The sequence below is a fragment of the Dendronephthya gigantea genome, unplaced genomic scaffold (genome assembly GCF_004324835.1).
Source record: "Dendronephthya gigantea isolate DGI-Jeju-01 unplaced genomic scaffold, DenGig_1.0 000024F, whole genome shotgun sequence".
NCBI lineage: Eukaryota > Metazoa > Cnidaria > Anthozoa > Malacalcyonacea > Nephtheidae > Dendronephthya > Dendronephthya gigantea.
This window is the reverse complement of record NW_021163034.1, coordinates 569,790-589,763: the sequence shown is the minus strand read 5'-3', so window position 1 is coordinate 589,763 and position 19,974 is coordinate 569,790. Positions and strand designations below refer to the sequence as shown.

The 19,974-nt window shown below is 36.0% G+C and overlaps 1 protein-coding gene across 2 annotated transcripts in view; it reads left to right on the top strand.

The window, feature by feature from the left end:
• The window catches only part of LOC114522817 (hemicentin-1-like), a 93,480-nt gene extending 75,479 nt beyond the window's left edge, over positions 1 to 18,001 (top strand). The window contains exons 4-9 of one of the 2 annotated variants that reach the window (XM_028543568.1): positions 12,704 to 12,793; positions 13,091 to 13,228; positions 14,774 to 14,786; positions 15,115 to 15,322; positions 16,263 to 16,429; positions 16,844 to 18,001. In XM_028543568.1, the coding sequence (XP_028399369.1) occupies positions 12,704 to 12,793; positions 13,091 to 13,228; positions 14,774 to 14,786; positions 15,115 to 15,322; positions 16,263 to 16,403 (590 nt within the window). In that variant the 3' untranslated portion in view covers positions 16,404 to 16,429; positions 16,844 to 18,001. The remainder of the gene's footprint in view (positions 1 to 12,703; positions 12,794 to 13,090; positions 13,229 to 14,773; positions 14,787 to 15,114; positions 15,323 to 16,262; positions 16,430 to 16,843) is intronic. The other variant, XM_028543567.1, reaches the window with a different exon arrangement.
• The last annotated feature ends 1,973 nt before the right edge of the window (positions 18,002 to 19,974 follow it).

Here is a 19,974-nt window from a genome sequence, read left to right as displayed (position 1 = left end):
TTACGAGAAACCAAGATGTGTCTCCAGCCTAAAGCATCCAATCCTGACGGACCAGCTGCGCCATTGGTGTTCATAGCGGCCTTGGTGATCATTGACTCATCAATATTCTCAAACAACACTGGATCCACAAATGGTAATTCACCTTCCAACATTACAGATGGGTTACTTTCTTTCCCATTAGGATGTTTTAGTCGTAATTCATCAAGCACTTCATCTGACAGAGGTAGCACACCACCGCATGACTGTTCATCCAGCAAGCGCAAGGCTGCGTTTACTTTACCCGTAACATGAGGCTGGCGAATGTCTTAGATAGGTGGTTCATATTAGGCTTCTTGTTGGATCTTAATGTTGCCTGAATAGATCTACATTCACGCATCAATGTGTCAAAATCCCACGTTCCCACAACTCTAGGCGTCGTTTCAAACAAAGTGAGTGTTCTTTAATCCTGATTTAAATCTTGGTTTCTGCAGTAGAACGGCTGGCATAATCATGACTAGTTTCAAGGAAATTTCAGACAAGTTTGTTGCCGAACTATTCCAAGCATCAATGATCCGAGTTATTTCCTTAATAAAGGCTTTTCCGGCAGCTCCACTCGGTAGCATAAAAATATTTTTTCGCCAGAAGACGATCTCCTCGTAGATGCTATTTACGATTTGCTTCAGGTCATCGTTCGTGTGGCATCCCCAAATCTGCGTTGACTGTGACGATGTTGAAATAGTACTGGCTGTAGAATTTGATACGGTTGTATCGTTTACAGGCATCGATTCACCGAAGAGTGTTTTTTTCTACAACATTTTAGGTGTAGTGATCGCCCGCGTTCAGTTCCAAAACGTCTTTCACACAAATGACAAGGGAAATCTTGACCTCTTGGTTGCAACATCGTTCTCATTTACGCGCGCAATCGCGCAATCAACCACTGTATTTTGAAAATGACGACGCACGCGCGCCAACGGACAAAAGTACGAAAATACTCTCAGAGACAGTAAATTGCACAAATATACCAATATAAAGTTTCTAAATCTCCCACTGTTTAAGCACAAAACCTTTCCCAACTGTACACACGATGTAAATGTTCATATAATAAACAGGAACTATGATAATGTCCCGATACCGTAACTGCCACTAAGGAATCGAACCCACTCGGCGAAGCAATTGAAGAAAAAACACTCAAAAATTATCAGTCAGTGATAGTCCTTATCCAGTTCCAAGGACGAACTCTTTATCCAATATACCGTGTATAAAATATCTCGGCAAAAGGCAAAAATTTCAAAAAAAAATTTTCAAAAGTCGCGGAGCACTAAAAATTTGCGTCTGTACGCCTTAGTGACCGCTGGTTAAATTTATTACATACACTGAATAGCTATTAAGCGATAAAAACTCAAAACCAAACGCAAAACTAGTTATTGTCTTCAGATGAATAAGTTTTTAAATTAAATTAACATTTTTTTATTAATATTTCTTTGGCTATAAAACCAGAATCAGGTGCCAATATAAATAGCTATATTATTAGCATGATCGCCTCGAATTTCGCAAGGGATAAAAACCTCGTATTTTCGTCATTACCCATACATAGTCTCTACTAAATTCCCCCTAATCGGTTAATCCTATCAGAAACGGGGACCAGAACCTCAACAAAACTCTAGATGGCCGGCCAAAACCTGAAATGTGCTCACGAAAATAGAAACAAAATTGTTTGGGTCCCCTGTAGATCGAAAGGCGTTTTCAACTTTGAATTAATTATATGCGGTATATTTCAGTTGGCCAGCCATGAAAATATATGTGTTGCGTTTTGCCAACCAGGAAGTTTAACCAAACTTATAAGACATTCTCGTTGCCTATAGACCACGAAAACGGCCTTGTAAGTACCAATACTTCTGTATTATTTGCTCAACTTCCAGTGTAGGCAGCTACTAAGTTCAATGTTAGTAATACTTTCCGTTTTCGTTCAAGTTTCTGGCGTGCTAGCGAAATGTCTATAATTGAGTTTGTGTTTTAATATACATCTTTACTAAAGAAAATAGTCGTCAATTTTTTCGGCGAATACGACATATGTAAGTGTCAAAAATGCTTTTCAAGCAAAAGCTTTCAAATATTGGACAAAGGGGATAATTTTGGGAGGTGATGTGGACAATGTAATGTTTATTGAAATTTGCTAGATCAGCCTTGATGTGGCTTCCTAGAAGTCTAGAACCATACATTAAATTGATGCAAAGGATTTATCTTAAATGAAATAAATTTATAATTTAAAATTATTTTTGAATGTAAAAGTAACCTGATATTTCTTTCGTTTAACAGCTTACTGGCTTTTTAGTCCCTCCATCTTTTAAATTACTTGAAAGCTCCATAGTTACATGACTTACCTACCTCCAAGTTAGATTAGATCTTTTAATGCATGATAACTTGTGAATTGAAATTAATTGTGTCTATGAATATAGAGTTTATTGAATGCATATCAAAATTGTATGAAGCTGCATGCACACTAGATATCACTAATGATATCACTGCAAATGCCAGGGTTTCCATGCATCACTATTAATTTGCCATTTTTATGTTGTCTCAATCTAAATCTGTCAAATTACAAATTATTTTTTTCATTTCTTGAACATTATGTTTATTATATAAAGGTTGGAATATAAAAACACAGTCATAAACACTTATTAAGTAAACAAGCTTTATTTATGTATGCCTCAATAGCTAGAACATGCATGAGTCTTCTCTATGGAAAACTGATGTATGGAAAATGTGAACAAGAACAGTTTACTTTTTTTCCTTAATTTTTCCCGGGCAGAATTTTCAAAATTACGCACCTAATATCTCAGTTGCGATATACACACTTTCCACACCGGTAGAACCCTAACACACTGGTTTGACTGTTGTACAATGCTTTCCAGACTGATGCAGATAATAAGCCACTTGTTAATTCGCAGGGTAGTCTTTGAACTAGCTCATCCTGAAGATAAGCTAAATATTTAAAAATGTACTTTTTCCTTTTGCTTTTAATAGACCTAACCAATTAACTATCACTTTTTAACCAATGGCCTTGTTTCCGTGTTAATTATTTTTAGCATGTCAAGAGCAAATGAATATGAAATTTCCAAATACATCTTACCAAATATATTCTTCTTCATAATTTTACACTTACACTATTATTACACTTAAGTAATTTTCAACTCAAAAAAAGTTTGGATACAAGGTAAAGGCAGGAAGAATAAGATGTCTTGTAATTTCCAGTTTTGCTGATTTGGGAATGATCTTTTCAGCTGTGCCTCTTAGCTCCAGTTGATTTTCTTATGTAGTTCTGCATTTGGTGTAAAAGGAAAATATATGACATTAAATTGATAAAGTAAATTCACAAACCTAATACCGTATTCAATAATAAAACTAGAGTTTAAATAATATGCTTAAATTTAACTTCAGATGTGTATTTAAATTTAATGTAAGACTAGTATTTAAATTTTTGTTTCTCTTAGATATAGCACCTTTTAAAGCTGTTTTCTACTTACCTTTATCCTGGCAAAAGGTGGCATATTTTAAAAAACATAGAAATATGCTATATTACGATATGGCCACTTACAGAAATTTCCTTCTTGTTCAGGTTTTTTTTCTAAAATGGTTGCCTTTGGAGCTATTATGTCATTTGGCCTCAGTTTGCTGCTATTTCAATGTAAAGGTAAGATACTAAATTACATAGCATCAAATGTGGTATAACAACTACCAAAAACGAGCAAAAAAAGAGCTCTGTCAAAGCTCTGAAGGTGTGCTTGTAATTTAAGCGTTTTGAAACGTTTTTGTGTTTACGCATGTGGATGCGAATAAATATTTTAGTGGAGAATTCCTTTGTTTACAAATTTTTTTTGCATCATGTGGACGGGACTAATTCTGATATTATACCCTGGTTCAGGGTCTTGTGGTATTGGCAGCGTCTGACTATGGGGAGGGGGCAATGGAGGACTGAAATGAAAGGCTGAAATATTGTACAAAATAACAAAATCATTCTACATAATGAAATTGTCGTACTAACCATTAATGACTAATTAATTTTATACAGAAGCTGAAAAATAAGCATTGAACAGCATTGAATTTATACAACCCAAACCTCCATGCCAACCCCCGCCCCCAATATTTCATAAAGTGTCTGCAACTGGATATTGACCAATGACAATGTAAACATGCTTTCCACCGATTTAGACACTCATTTCGGCTTCAAATTCACAGTTTTTCACCAGGCACCGTTTCATTCGCCTGTGTGTTATATCTTTCTGGATATAGGTCTGTGCACAAGCTACCGTTTCATATGCTTCTACTTCATTGCATCTCCTACCACAAATGTGGTTTACGGTAAATTAGTGAAACTGATCGATCTCTATAGGTAAGGTTTGGCGAAAACCGTAAGTTGCTCAACAACCACGATGGCACCAAAATTTTTACCTCTGATAATCATTGGTTCAGGGATACCAACGAAAGCCCGCAAACGACAAGAAATACGACTTATCGATAGACTTGGCACTCTATCCTTCTAGCCTGTCTTTCATTTAAGTCAGTTTACTTTTAGTAACATGATTTACAATTTGTTCGAAGACGCTGCCACGCTGTTTCCTGGTTGTATTGGAACGTAACTAAATTACATACAGTAGACATACACGTAATTTAGGCCGTTTTACACTTTGACCGTATTGTAGCGAAACGTAGCGTTTTCCATTCCATCCGAGAACACGCAACGTTACGATACGATCTGGTAAAGTTGGAAACAGGCCTTAGCCTGAGTCTCGTATGTCACCGACAGTCAACGTGACTATTCAAAAAAAATTCAACAATAGAGACCTTACGATATTACAATGACAAATGTAGCGGAGACGGATACAGCACAAAATTCGACTCCAAAAGAACAACAAGTCCTTAAATCCACGCAAAAACAGAGCCAAATAAAAAATATGTTTGAACAGTTATAGGAACCCTATCTGGCAAACGATCGGTTCTTATCCAATACCTCGATTAATTTTTAAAGTAAATTGTATAGTTTTTTCCTTGGTAGATGTGTATATATATAAAATATGATTTATCTTTACGTTGCCGTTGTGATTGCGCTGTCTGATGTGTAGTAAATGTGCAGTAATATTTAAAAAATAAGTAGCTATCACAGTAAACTAGTAGCTAATAACTATCCTAAATTCGGATACATATACGAAATTCGGATCCTTTACGCACGTAATATTTTCAATGCGTCTAAATTCTTACTATTTTGCAGCTATATCTAGGTTAAAAAATGCTGCTAAAATATGCGGAAAACTAAGTTCTTTGGATTTATTCACTTATGAAATCAAAGATATTGTAACATATAGGATATAAACGTTTACATGTAGTGTACGTGCGTATGAAAAGCGCACAAGTAGAAAGCAGCCCCTAAACATAGCTAAAATTCGCCTCGATTGGCATTAATATATTATATATTTCTGAAATCCCATACGTCTGTAATCTATAAAATAAAGTATTAACAACTTACAAACTTACCTTAAAATAACTTAATACCTTAGTCGCTGATTGTTGAACGTGAGGATAAGATTTCTTCTGGAAAGTTAGCGTGCCAGGTTTGGCACTAAAATATTCATTGTTGGACCAGGAACTGGTCCCTAACCGCTGCTAATCTTCTTCTTCTTCTTCTTCTTCTTGTTGTTAGGGGGCGACGCTCTTTAAAAAAACCCTAAGGCTCTAGCATTACTTGTTTGATCGGAATGAAACTTGGCACAATTATTCTAAGCAATATTCCGCATCGATTGACGGAGTTCGAATTTTTACTTTTGACCTTTGATGCAAGTTACAAGCAATTCTTAATATATTTGCAGCAAATAATATATAGCTACATATCATTAATATTCAGCCTATATATAAGTAAACGAAAACAATTAGAAATACATTGTCCTCTCCATTGTTATAAATACAATGCAGTTCAGAAATTAAACTCGGTTACGCAGTTCCTGGTCCACTATAGTATGATCGTACTTGTTATATAGGTGCTGTGTATGTTAAATGTGATTGGTTCATCACATGACTTTAAATAAATGCAATGTTTCCCGCCAGGAAAACCCGCATTGTTGCCCGCATAATAGACCTTTGAGGTGCTTACGTCATGTCGGTCTCGAACAATGAATCGCAATGCAATCTGGGAAACAAGTGGGACAAAATTGTATAGATAGAAAACTGTGTGACGTAAGCACTTCAGAAGGCTATTGTCATAACAAAGTTTTTTGAAATGAAATTATCGTGTAACATGTATATGTTTTTGTTCCTATATAACAAAACACTTAATGTTCGCTACACCTCGGGAAATAGTGAGTTTTGTTTTCCCTCGAGTCTCAATGTATCCCTCGACTTCGTCTCGGAAAACTTCAGGCTCTTGGGAAAACATAACTCACTATTTCCCTCGGGAGCATACATTAAGTGTATAATATATAATAGTTAAAAAATTAAATAGAGGTGCGGGGATCCGTCGACCATTGGTTGCTGAAGACATGGTGCGAGGATTTATGTGATCATGCAACTCTTTGCGAAGATCGGACATAACAAAAAAATAGCGAGCACCTTATTCTTAAAACCTCATCAGCGTACGACATGAGATCAACATGTAAATATAAAACTTTTTATTTAAAACGGACAAATTTAAGAACTCATTTTTACCCAAAACAAAGTGGCCACGAACCGCCGGGTCGAGTTTTATATAATAAAATCGAAAAAATTCCGAAATTAAACAGGCAAATATAGTTTTCCCAACACTTGTTGTCAAAAATTGTCAAAGTAGAAATTTAGCGGGCATCACGCGTACATGATCTATAAGATTACTGATTAAAATTCGTTAAAATAATCTGTGAGGTCATTCCGCGTGCGTTCGTCTGTCCTCTTATAGATCATGGCTCTCGACCAATGAAATTGCTTAAATTCTTAACGTTATTATAAAAAATGGTAATATTGCATTCCTCGTGTTAATAATAAAAATGTACCACCAACAATAACCATCGCAAAATGAGAGTCGACGACTCCGCCACAATTTTTTCATGAAATAAGCCAACTGTTGAAAATCTCCAAACAAGTCTGATTTTCCGCTTCGCTGGTCCACAATCTCACACACTGGGACTGTATTTAATTTACATTTATTCAGGAATCAACACTTTACAACAATTCACGCTTTAATACACAACTAAATTACAACAATGATTTTAACCTATATAAAAAAACAGGAAGCTTTACCAATCAATGATGCATTTCGCTGATGCATCTCTTACAGGACTACAGCATGTTTTTCTGTGGTTTTTGCTCCACTACAACCCACATTTGCGTCCTCTTACGTTATTGTGTGGTTCATTGGTTTACAAAAATTACAAAAAATGTAAAAGAAAGTTTTTTGTTTTGGCTTTTAAAAAAAGATTATAGACTATTTTATAGAATAAAACAGTTATTTTCCGTTTTCGAATAAATTTAACTGTTTTCACTCGGGAGAAAACACTTCTTTAATACAATTAGAAGCTGAACAAAATTCCCAGGAAGCTAAAATCTTTTGTGCTCAAAAAACTAAGTAGATTTCTTGCGATCCAAGGCATCCTTTTTTATAAGTGCAAAGTTTAGTACAAAGTTTCTTTGCAATGTGCGATGCATTTTTGAGCATCTACCGGGTGAATCAAAAAACACATTCCAATATTTTTCCCGAATTTGTTTTTTAGGACAAATTATTTCTCCACCTGGTGGAGATAAATTAACTTTTTTACTTGGATCAAATGCGACAATAGCCTGGTCCGTTCGTGATCCAGATAACCTAGTTAGTCGTTCTTGGACTTTCATTGGAAATAAAACGAGATTAATTGCATCAAGTGGAGCAAAAGGGGCTGGTCTTCAATATTTTAGCTCAGGCTTAGACGTTAAAATACAAGGACTGGATAAATTGGTTTTAATAAACGTTGATCAAAGTTATGATGGAATTTACCGGTTTAATATTCTCCATTCAGTCACTGGCAGTTATGTATTTGAAGTTAGAGTTATTATTGCTGGTAAGTTAAATATATAGGAATTATGTATGTTATGTCCATTGGCAAAACAGCTGGGAAGTTTGTTGCGCATGCGCTAATTCGGCTTGCGTGTACCCCACGAATATATTTCACGCACTACATGCAGCGGGACCTTTAAATATATAAACAAAAACATGGTAGCCAAACTTTCTTTCGGTATTTTGCTTGTTTTTAATGCCATCAAAAATAAAAAGGAATAAAAAGGGATAAATTTTGTGCAGTGTGTTGTGGCAAATGCTGCCAAAAAAATTAAATGCTGCAAAAAGTAGCCTTCCGCAAAGCACATTTTTAGAGAGTTGCTTTGGTCTTCGCTTGACGACGATGTACAGACACAAAGATTATATGCGAAATTACACTTATGGGGGCAATTTATAATTAAAGACGATTGTGAAATTTTTCCTTCTACACCTCCAGGGATTTCAAAAGTACAATTAGAATTTTGGAGATTTCGGCTAATTTTCTTTTAATCTGGTCGAGTAGGGACCACGCGTAAATACAGAATGGGACGGAAAAATTCAAGGACATACTTTTAGAATATTTCTTGCTGATGGAACGTAACGGGGCTGACTTTTTTGTACAACAATTATTAAATTGGTGCCAAGGAATATAGCAAAGATGTTCGCTGTTCTTCAAATAGTTTCATGATTTTTTAGCTGAACACGTCAACCGGTAAAAGCACACAAATACTCAATATATCAAGTACAATCCACGATTTCATTGGTAAGGGCAATTTTCACATCAACAAAATGCTGTTCGTCTCAAACAACAAACAATGTGGGGCCGGTTGTTCAAAAGCAGGTTAAATTTAACCCTGGGTTAGTGCTAAACCTGGGTTAAAATCCTTAACCCTAGGTTAGCTAAACCTGGGTTAAAACTGTGTTGTTCAAAGCAGGGTTAGAGGTAGGGTTAGTTAACCCAGGGTTAAAATATCTAACCTAAGATTAAATGTATTTTAAAGACTAAATTGGATATAAGAACGTTTTCGATTGGTCAATAAACGAGCGTCAAAACTACCCGACGAGGATATACTGTCCGTCGAAAGATTATATGCCGTGAGGACAGGGTCGAAGGGACGTTGTTTTGAACAGCAATTTCCATGCATGGAATTTTGGAAAGATTCGAAATGAAAGGCCATTTTGTATGATAAACAATGTCGCGATGTGAAACAAAATGCAAATTATAAACAATCTATTTTAAAATTTCAGGCATTCTTTGATTATTCAAAATTCAGGAACAAACGTAGCCTTACCACTTCCTGCCAATCAAAAGAATCGAATTTTGGCATCCGAAACAAATATTTCGATTACGATCTTTCAATTTGTACGGTTGTATTCCTCTATCGTGTATTGCATTGAAGCGAAGATAAATAAATCAATACATCAGCTGAAACCGAACGAAGTCAAACTTAAATAATTCTTTGCTGTCGAAATTATTCGTAAAACCTTTCAAAAGTGTTTAATTGATGACGAATTATACGTGTTCACGTGTTTCAGCTACTTATTCATCCATTTTGAATCGACGTTAACCCAGGATTAAAAAGTTAACCCACCTAGCTAGCAGGGTTAATTTTTTTATCAATTTTAACCCAGGGTTAACGCTAACCGTGCTTTGTACAACGCAAATCAACCAAGGTTTAAAATTTAACCCTGGGTTAGGCATTTTTAACCCTGGGTTAGCGTTAACCGGCTTTTGAACAACCGGCCCGTGGATGCCAAATTTAATGCAAAAAGTTTGGAGATTTCCTTGAGATTTCGAGCTATCCGGCTTGCTCAATAAATACCCGTGACTCAGGTTTACAAACTTCACAGCTGCTTAGGCATATGTTCCCGTAAAAATGCGGAATTATTCGGGGAAATATCAACGAGAAGTGAAACTAAAAGGTTGTAAGAAACATATTACGTACTTTTTTCTCGTTTTAGAAGTCAACGTTGGGGCGAGAGACTTTGCTCAAACTCACGCGCGCCAATATTGTGTTCAAGCCATGCACCGGTCTACTTTGCCGCATTTGAATGTACTTATCACTCGCCCATATTCAGTCCAAGCCATTTGAAAATTATATAATACAATTTATATAATTACAATTTACATAATATGTAAATTTAGATCGCTTAAACAAGAGAGCTTCCATGCCATTCACAAATAAACACGGCAGTTTGAAAAATACAACCGCTCGTCGAAGCCATGGAATCTTTGTCGGCAACATTTAACCAAAATCCACCGTTAAAAAGTCCATTTTTAACAGCAGAAGCAATGTCCGTGAGCTAATAAGGAGCTTCCATACTTTGGTTTCCATAAAAAGTTCAGATCTCCATTGATCTCCATAAAACTTTCGCTTTGTAAATTTCGTTCAAAATTCGAATTCGAATAAACATGCGGCTATGTGCCAGCGATTTTTTGCACAGCGACAACAAATTTCCCAGCTGTTCATTAGGAATATATCTCAATGGACCTTTCCCCTTTAAACTAAATTAAAAGCTAAAATCTTTTGTACAGCTGAAAAGGAACTAGTAAGATTGGAAAGTTTGGTTACGAAACGCTGAAAAGTGTAAAAAACATTGCCGTGTAAAATTTCCAAATTTTGCATAAATTTGTATTGCGAAAATTATCGCGTAATCTTGGAGTATCGAGTATTAATTCATGCAGCAAAGGTTGCAGGCCCGAAACCAAACAGGAAATGTTGTTTGTCTTGTTACAGGGGCGACTAATTGGCCATTATACTGTACAAACCGTAGTGTTGTCAAGCTGTTAATTTGTTATATTGTTTCAAATTGTATACGTGATCAATCATTGTTTTGTTCTACCATCAGCATTTACCGATTGTCGATCTGAATTTAGAGACCCCACAAATATGCCATATTGCTTCATGGAAACGTTCAAGTGGGTCATGAACTTTATATTTCTTGTTAAGTATTCCGGTTGACCCCGGAGTGGTTCATGCGTTTGATTTAATTTCGTTCGTTGTAAAACGCACCTTTCTCATTCTGTATACTTATTCGGGATCCACTATGTTCAAGAAAAGATTTATATAGCTACTTTGTATTTTAAAGACTTTATTTCTCTGGAGCCGTTTTTCACTATGAATCATGCAATGATGCCACGCATATATATTTAAAGTTGTTTAGGCGTTTTTACAGCTGGAATATCAGATAGCACATAAGCACATATCGAGCTTCATTAAAATTGCTTCTACGCGCCACGCGTCCCATAACGTGTTGAAGAATATCAATTATTTTGGACAGATTACTCGACACCAAATTACCTCAACAAATTCTCACATTTCAGTTATTCCGTCATTGTGGATTAGCTGTTCCCATGTCAACACAGTGAATACGAGCGCAAACTTTTCGTGTGTATGTGAGGGTAAAGATGGCTACCCCCCTGCGAATGTTACTTGGTATAAAGAAAAGAAAATCTTCGCTACTGGTATAGAAAACGCAACATTAGAACTCGACAATGTCACTAATATCGACAGTGGAAACTATACGTGTGAAGCTAAAAGCCACGAGAAGGCAACGAATAAAACAGAAATTGAATTAATTGTCAATTGTGAGTATGGTAATCATTCGATAGCGAGTAATTCTTCGGAATTACTAGTAGCTATGAGTGATGTATGAAAGTTTTGCAAAAATCAGACGAGCTGCCGGGGCGAGTCCAATTTGACAAAATTTTCAAACATCACGAGTACTATAATAATCCCAAATTGTACGAGCAACATGCCAACATCACCTGAAGTTTAAAACAACTTTTAAACTAAACCATATGTATGACTTTGCAATTCCAACCGCTCGCAGATCCACCTGAAAGGACAAGTTTGAAACTTAGTTATGTTGGTAAATCAGTTATCATAACATGCTATGCTGACGCTCTTCCTCCTCCAACATTCAAAATACTCCGCAACGGAACTGTGATCTCAACTGAGAAGACATATACGATAGAAAATCAAGGAACGAACAGCTCTGGAAATTATACGTGTGTTGCAGAGAATTTTCTTGGAGAACGTTTTTCACTAACCCATTTCTTGCCTATTAAAAGTAAGGCACCATTTTCTCAGGCTATACGTATGTTTATTGGGATCATATGATCTTAACGCCCACCAGTATACGAATGCTGTATATTTAAACAGTTCTTTTTACTTCCTTACTGGCTGCCGTTAACCAGCTCGAAGTTCTGATTGGCGGGGAATGCAATTGACTGGCTGTGAATAGGGTAATGCCATGCGTAATAAGATAGCGTGAGACAAAAATTTCTTACTTTAGTGGTCGTACTGTTTATCTCCCCTACACTGTTTTAATGGCATTGGAAATCATTAAGATATGATCCTTCTTTATTTCTATATGTAGTAAAATCAAATATTCCAAAATGTTGCATGCCCAAAAAAATCTTGCTAAAGTGGCTCTTTAAAGATTAGGCCCTGAGCAAACATTTGTCATTCGCGGTGTTTTCCAGGTTTGTCAACGCGGAAAACAAAATGTGTTTGATATTTGATACTATAGTATACGCCGACACAGTAAATACTTTTAGCGTGCTCAATGGCCGCTTTAACCCTCATCGTACCGAAGCGTAGCGTTTCTCTTGATTTCTGAGTAGTCAGAAAAAATACAATAATTTAAGTAAAATCTAGATGTACATTCATTTCTCATATGATTAACTAGGAAAAACGCCGTCAACAACACAGCAAACACAATCATCTACAATACAGCCGTCAACAGTACAACCTTTGGTACCAAGCACAACTTCAAAAGGTGATGGTAAAATGAAACGATAATGCATTCTTACTCTGGCCGGCAGTACCTGTATTATTAGAGAGGTTTAGATTTGACATAGCTACTTTTGCATAATTTTATGGGCTCGTGATTGGTTGATCTAGTAGACCATTCGCATTTGATTGATTCATGTTCCGTCAATGTTGTGGTAGTGGTATTGGAAATCATATCTGAACCTCGTGCTTTTATAAGTGGCCTGGGGTTGTTGTCTGGGTGATAAATTTAGTTTGAACGCTCGCATGATTTAGTCTTAATTCTAGGAATTTTACTTGTTAGTTGTTGTCCCAGATGATGATGATGATGATGATGATGAAGATAAAACTGACATTGGTCTCATCGTCGGAGTGGTTGTTGGTGTGGTGGCGCTCATTGTTATCGTTTTCTGTGCGGTACTTTACTTTAAGTCCAAAGCAAGTAAGTAATTCTATCTGTTAAACCATCTTTTAGCGAGCGAAGTTTCTACTATGTAGCGAAGTTTCTACTACTAGTTTCTACTAGATATGATTTACCATTACCGGTTGCCATGTAGGTGTTTGAAAAACACAGGAAAAGAACAGGGGCTAGCTGTTTAATGGAGTGAATCAGATCAATCAATAGAAACTACCTAATATATCTTAACTTTTTCTTTATAAAGGTATTAGGTTTACATCTAGTACAAGTGTCGAAAATAGCACGTTTTTCGAACATCTTATAGGGAATATTGAATCAACATCCAAATGACCCTTAACCCAAAAAAATTGAGGAGAACTTTGAATTTATTGCCGTAAAAGATCCGTTGAACTCTAACCTCTAACAATAACGGGCCATTAATTGGAAATATAGTCGAATCCCATAAGGCATTAAGCCTTATTTAATATTCGAAACAAGTTGAAATAGAATGCTTATATTCGATCTATGCAATAGACCCTTTCGATAATTGCGTCATAACATTAGAGTTTTTAATTTAGTTAGAACAAGCTTAACTGAGAGGGATTTCAAGTTTAAGATGCAAAACATCCTTCTTCAACATATGTATAAAAAAAAAAATTTTTTATTTTGACAAAAAAGTGTGGAAATAAGCGATAGCACAAGAACGAGGCTGCCGGTCGTGGCCAGGTAGCCTCGTTATAGTGTTAAGACTTATTTCCACATTTATTGGTCAAAATTAAAAATTCTTTTTCGTGTATGTGTTGAAGAAGGATGTTTTGCATCTTTGCACGTGGCTCGTTAGAGTAAAACTTGAAATCCATCTTTAAAAAATTATTGACTGCAATTCCACCAATTCTGGAATACAGTTGCGAAGTTAGGAACGAGTTATTGACCAAATACAAATCAGAGGAATGGGAAAGGCTAGAAGAAAGAGTAATACTTATGTCAACTAAATTCTGTAGCTATAAGGCTAAATTAATTGCTATGCAGTTTGTCGCGTTAACCACTTGAAATATACCATATATTAACTATAATTTCATTTTAAATAAAGTTTGAAGTTTGGGAAAAACATAGCTGGCATAATAGCGCATGTGTTACGTGGACTGTTCGTGGAAATAATAAAGCGCAAGCCATATTAGACGAATGTGAGAAAGATTCAATAAAATTCGTCACCTTATAATATACGACTGCTATATGACAGATTGTGAGAACAGCAGTTTACTTCCAGGACGGTTCTCCCGCCTTTTTGCGGGCGCAGAAAGAGGACGGTTTCCAAAAACAAGAGAATTTTGATGTTCATGCCATTGAATGATATGCTAATTTACTCGATTCAAAAGTTAGTCGAAACCAATGGAAATATTTCTAAATTTCTTAGCAACGCAAATATGAGAATATGGTCTTCGATTTTTATACCAAGATGCATTATATACTGCTTGTGCTTTTACTATAGTAATATTTTTAGCTCGTCTGCCAAACCTATGTTACATCAGTCTTGTGTAACAACCCATTTCCTTATTCAATGTTTTCACAATTGTTATCTTTTGTTTTTAGGAGACAACAAAAGGTGGGTCATTTTTGAATTTAAAACTTTACAGTGAGACCTCATTTCGGAACAGAAGCCGGGCACTTTTACTTCTAAAAGAGAGCATATTTTTCCTTCGCTCAGAAAAGGGGGTGGCATCATTATCATCCGCCTCCAATGCCCCCGGTTCCGGTCAAATCGAGATAAAAGATGCTCTTTTTACACATTCCTATGAATCCAGTGAGCTCCGAAATGAAAGTACAGAGTTACGTCAACACTTGCCTCTCGTTTAATAATTTTTTTCTTACAATTACCCTCACGTTTCTTGGTATCCGAAAAGTTGTAAAATGCTTGTTTTGTGCTATTTTAGAGGACATGCCGACGTGAACCCGAATGGCTCAAGAGTGATGACAAACCACTACGAACTAGACGAAGATCATGGTGAGGATGCAGGCGCCTACGATTCGGTGAAACAATCCGATAATGGTGAAGGCTCGCAGGATAGGAAGAAGCCTGCTGGAGACTCACTCCCCCCCGTTTATGCCTCGGTAAATAAAGACAACAGACAAGGGAACACGGTAGGTGAAGAGGAGAAACATGATTTCACAAAGAGGTGACGGGTGTACATTTTGCCGGAATGCATGACCCGGAAAGAAGATTGTTTTGCATCAGCTGGTTTTGTGCTATAGTCCTTCAAAAATGCCTGTTTCATTTGCTTATATATGCAGTTTTTGAATTTTAAAACTATCCTGGTATACATTTCCGCTTTCTTATTGTGATGAAAGTGAAAAATTTGCTTGACCACGGTGGGGTTAATTTTCAGTTTGCCCGGTTTTTAACTCATAGTAGCACCATAACGATATGAATTCACCCAACTAAGACATACACACAGCCATTATCCACAGTCTTGTTTGCAATGGTGATTTAAAAACAGAATGAACCAGATAATCTCTTGTGGTGCAACAGTGTATGATAAGGTTTGTCACCTGAATGAAGGTTGGAGGTATTTACTTCAATTTACTAACTTTATTGACATCATATCATAATATGTAATCTTGCAATGGGTCCAGCCAGATTAGACAAGGCAGTGATGTGTGATAATAATCAACCTATAGAATGCATCATCACTAACAACTATGCACGGGAGGGGATATAATCAGGAACAGTCTGAAAATTGGACTATATGTAGACAGTCAAGTAGATTCTACAAAACCTTGCTTGATTGAGAAGCTTCCTGCTAAATCCATTATTTGGATTTGACCTTGAAATTTGCGCCCTTTCTAAACCCACTTTTACTGCATGCAACCCCATTATTAATACGATATACAAAGTACAGTATAAGCATAGGACAAAGAGTTGTGTGTTCTTACCGACAATATAGATCATATCATCACTATATTACAATCTTAGATAATCAGTTTTATTACAATCTTAGACAATCAGTTTTATTACAATCTTAGACAATCAGTTCTATTAACTGTGGTTTTACCCTTATCTCAAGAGCGTCCTATTTTGCAGCTGTATGCATCTCTGGACTCTGAGGCGTTGAGGAAGCCTGGGTCGAAGAAAAAACAACCGGAAACAAAGAATGCACCAACTGAGTATGCGAGCATTGACTTCATGCAGACCGGGAAGACACCAAATGCAGATAATGCATAAACATAACTGGGGATGGCAAAGAGTAAGTGAGTTATTTTAACATCTCGATTTAAGCTCGGTATCTCGATAGTTATATAGTTAAAACATAAAATTATTCAACAAATCTTCATTAGAAATATTTTTTAATGTTGCCAGGAGAAGAGCTCGGTATTGCACATGCGAGGATATTACGTTTACGTTCACACATGAGGAACCCCCCCGCTCCTGGTTGCATGTCAATTTCAATATCGTCTTTTGAAATGGGTTGTCTCAAAATCGGCCACTTACTGCAGGAAGACATTAACTTATAATTCTTGTAGAATGAGTCGTATATTTATAGACAGAGGGTTGTTTTTGCATGGTACTATATCAACACTATACTTACACAATTACACTGTTCTGTATGCTATATCAACAAATGTTATAACTTCCAGTCGACTGACTTGTCTTTTATTTTACAGGAGAAGTTGTTTCGAGTGATATGTACATAATAAGAAGTGGATTTTAAACATTATTCTATAGCTTAAAGTAATTGATTACCAATCACCTATTGAGTGCATGAACATAGAATAAAGTAGAGTTTCTCAAATATTTTGTAGTTATCCGCGGTGGAAATTCTACCGTGGTATTCGTGTGGTGGGAAATATTTACAGGAAATATTTATTCAACTTTTATCAGAAAAACGATTTTCTTTTTTTTATGATCTTCATACAAAGTGAAATTTTGCACTATGTCCTGTGTTTTTGCAACATTGGCAAAGCCAGCAGCTTTTAAAGCGGTTTCAGTTTCCCAATCTAGCTATACCTAGTCGCTGAGTGTATATGGATGAAATTCCCACTTAACTGCTTTTTGTTATGGTTTGACAATCTTTTAAGCCAATTTGCATGTCTACAGAGAGTTTTCAGAATTTGATTCGATATATATCACTTGATTTGATATATATCACTGCATTTGGCAGTACGTAATGGTTTGCTGTCTAAAAAACTGCGGAATTTTACGAACACGAGAAATGTAATAGCGTTTTTCTGTTATATTACTATATGCATGTGTATTCACGATTTGTTTTAATAGTTAGTTTTATATAACAAGTATAGTTATTAGTGTCACGCCATAGGTTGTGATTTATATATTGACGAGAGCTTACTAACTTTTTGGCTTTTTTTTCGACCAGTTTAAGTTCCCTGTTGAGCACCTTGCCTTAAACTCTATTGCTGCATGGTTGTCTTAAATAACGGGTTTACCCTATCAAAGTTTCTACGATCACAGGGCAGCTTCCAAAAGCACCGTCAGGCGACTGCATGTGATCGATAGCTTCTGACTTGAAACTCAAAATTCTTGAATCTGATTTCAAAGAGAAATTTGGCAGAAAACGTTAGTATGTTATCGTCTTTCTATTTTAGATCCAGGGATTGCATGCATAATATAATTATGTTAATAACTTAGATATATATGATTAGATTTAAGGGATGATAATGGTCTTTAATTATTCGCACAATATTCTAAGTATACTGTATACCACAGCATGACATGTAAAATATGTTGTAACCTGATTAATTACATTGATTGCACAAAAAGCATAGAAACAATTTCTTTTTTGGAGTTTTGCACAACCGGCTGTTGATGAGTTTCAAGAGTTAATACTTAGTTATCCAAAAATATCCCATAACCACAGATCAAAGGAATTCTCGGAATCAATTTTGTGTTCCAGCTGCAATAGTTACCACAAAATAAAAAACAAACGTTACTTACAATAAAGGTATCATAATTAAAGCAACATAGCGAGTGCATTTAATTTTTTATGGCCTGAAATCTTTAACAAGGTAAATTCATTATGGGACTCACCGAACTGGTGGCTCATTGAAAATTCATATCGTGCTCATGCCTGGTCCAAACGCTAGCGACCACACCTATAATTTATGATTATACGACTTATGAAACCGAGTGTCAAGACTGAAGAGACACAGAAGATTTGACTCATCAACGATCAAAGACAGAGTCGTGTTAAAACACGAGATGAAAGGTCAATTAGAGTAACGGATATTTGTGAGTATATCATTGATTTTAATTCTTATACAGTTGAGCAGTATCGCCCAATATTTCAAATTCGCAATTAGATGTTATGTCCATGACCTTGGTATACATCGGTAATGAGCTTGTTTATATATTGTGAGTTGCTTTGAAAGTGAGGAAATAAATACAATTTCGTTTTTGTGCTAAGCTAAAAGCCTCATTACCATGCACAAGAACTAAAACTCGTTTTAATTTTCAAAAATATGTTTACTTCTAACAGCAATTTTTGGAAACTATGGTTATACCAAAGCAGCCAAAATGTACTATGGTTAATTAACTCTCGAGGATAATATAATAGCTTAAAATTTTTTTTGCGTATGGAAATTGGAAAACTTATACGGAAACTGAAAATCGCTTCGCGTTGCCGAAACACTTCCGGGTCTGTGAGGTGTATAACCTGTTGTCTGCATGACTATATTTACCTATCAAATGTTGGACGATTGACACAGTGTCATTGTGATTGTTATTCGAAAATTTAGCAAAGGTAAGGTTATGAGCTAAGTTTGAAAGCACGGTCGACTATAGAGTATAGTAAACAATACCATGCATGCATGCTACAAATATACATACTGTTGACAGTGTTGTGGATGATGTCTTTTGTGATGCATGTTAATTCATAATTTCCTGTGTCTTCAATCTAACAGTGTCAAAAGACGTTATACGAGCTGGTAATACTTAAAGCCCTGACGAAAGAAGATAGTTCTCGTGTGCAGCGGAGTTTATGAACGACAACCAAGTGAGAAGTATGTGATTTTTGAAAACAAGTACAGATCGTCTCATAATAATCCAAAGTTATGGCTTCTTACATGGTAGAATTCCTATATGTGGATGGCCTGTCCAAACACGCGGGAATGTTGCGAGAGTTAAGAAAAGCGCGCGAAACACAAGCCGAAGGCGAGTGTTTTGCGAGCTTTTCTTAACTCGAGCGTGTTACGCCGTGAAAGTTCGCTATTGCATACCTTGGGCTTGAGACAGTTCTGGTCTGAAAGATTTTACAGGATATGAACAAAAATGCTATAACTGAAGTATTAGTATTAAGGCGTGAAGCTGTTGTATAAGCTGTCATGACTTAACTTAAGTCGCATTGCATGGTCGCATAAATGACAAATGAAGAAATATGATAGCTTGATAGCTATTGTGATCTTCACTAAAACGGCTGATATTTTACTGTAACCGTGGTGAGGATCGATAGTCTTCTCTACTGAATATCTCAGGTATCATTCATGGTGGTAATGATGTATCAGTAATGTTTTAAACAAAACAACTTGTAAACAAAGCTAAACTATACTACATACGAGTACTCAACCAAATAATTAACCCTGATACGGTTCCTCTATCTGCTTGTATAGTCCTGTACAAAAACGGTCATTTATATTTCCTGACATTTTTTATTATTCCTTCGCAGGTTTAGTGTTCATGATGACTTGGTTTGGTTTTCTAATTTTGTTTGGATTCATTTGTCTTTTATCTCCATGTCAAGGTTTGATGTTTCCATGTCAAATCGAAAATTCGATTTTTCTAT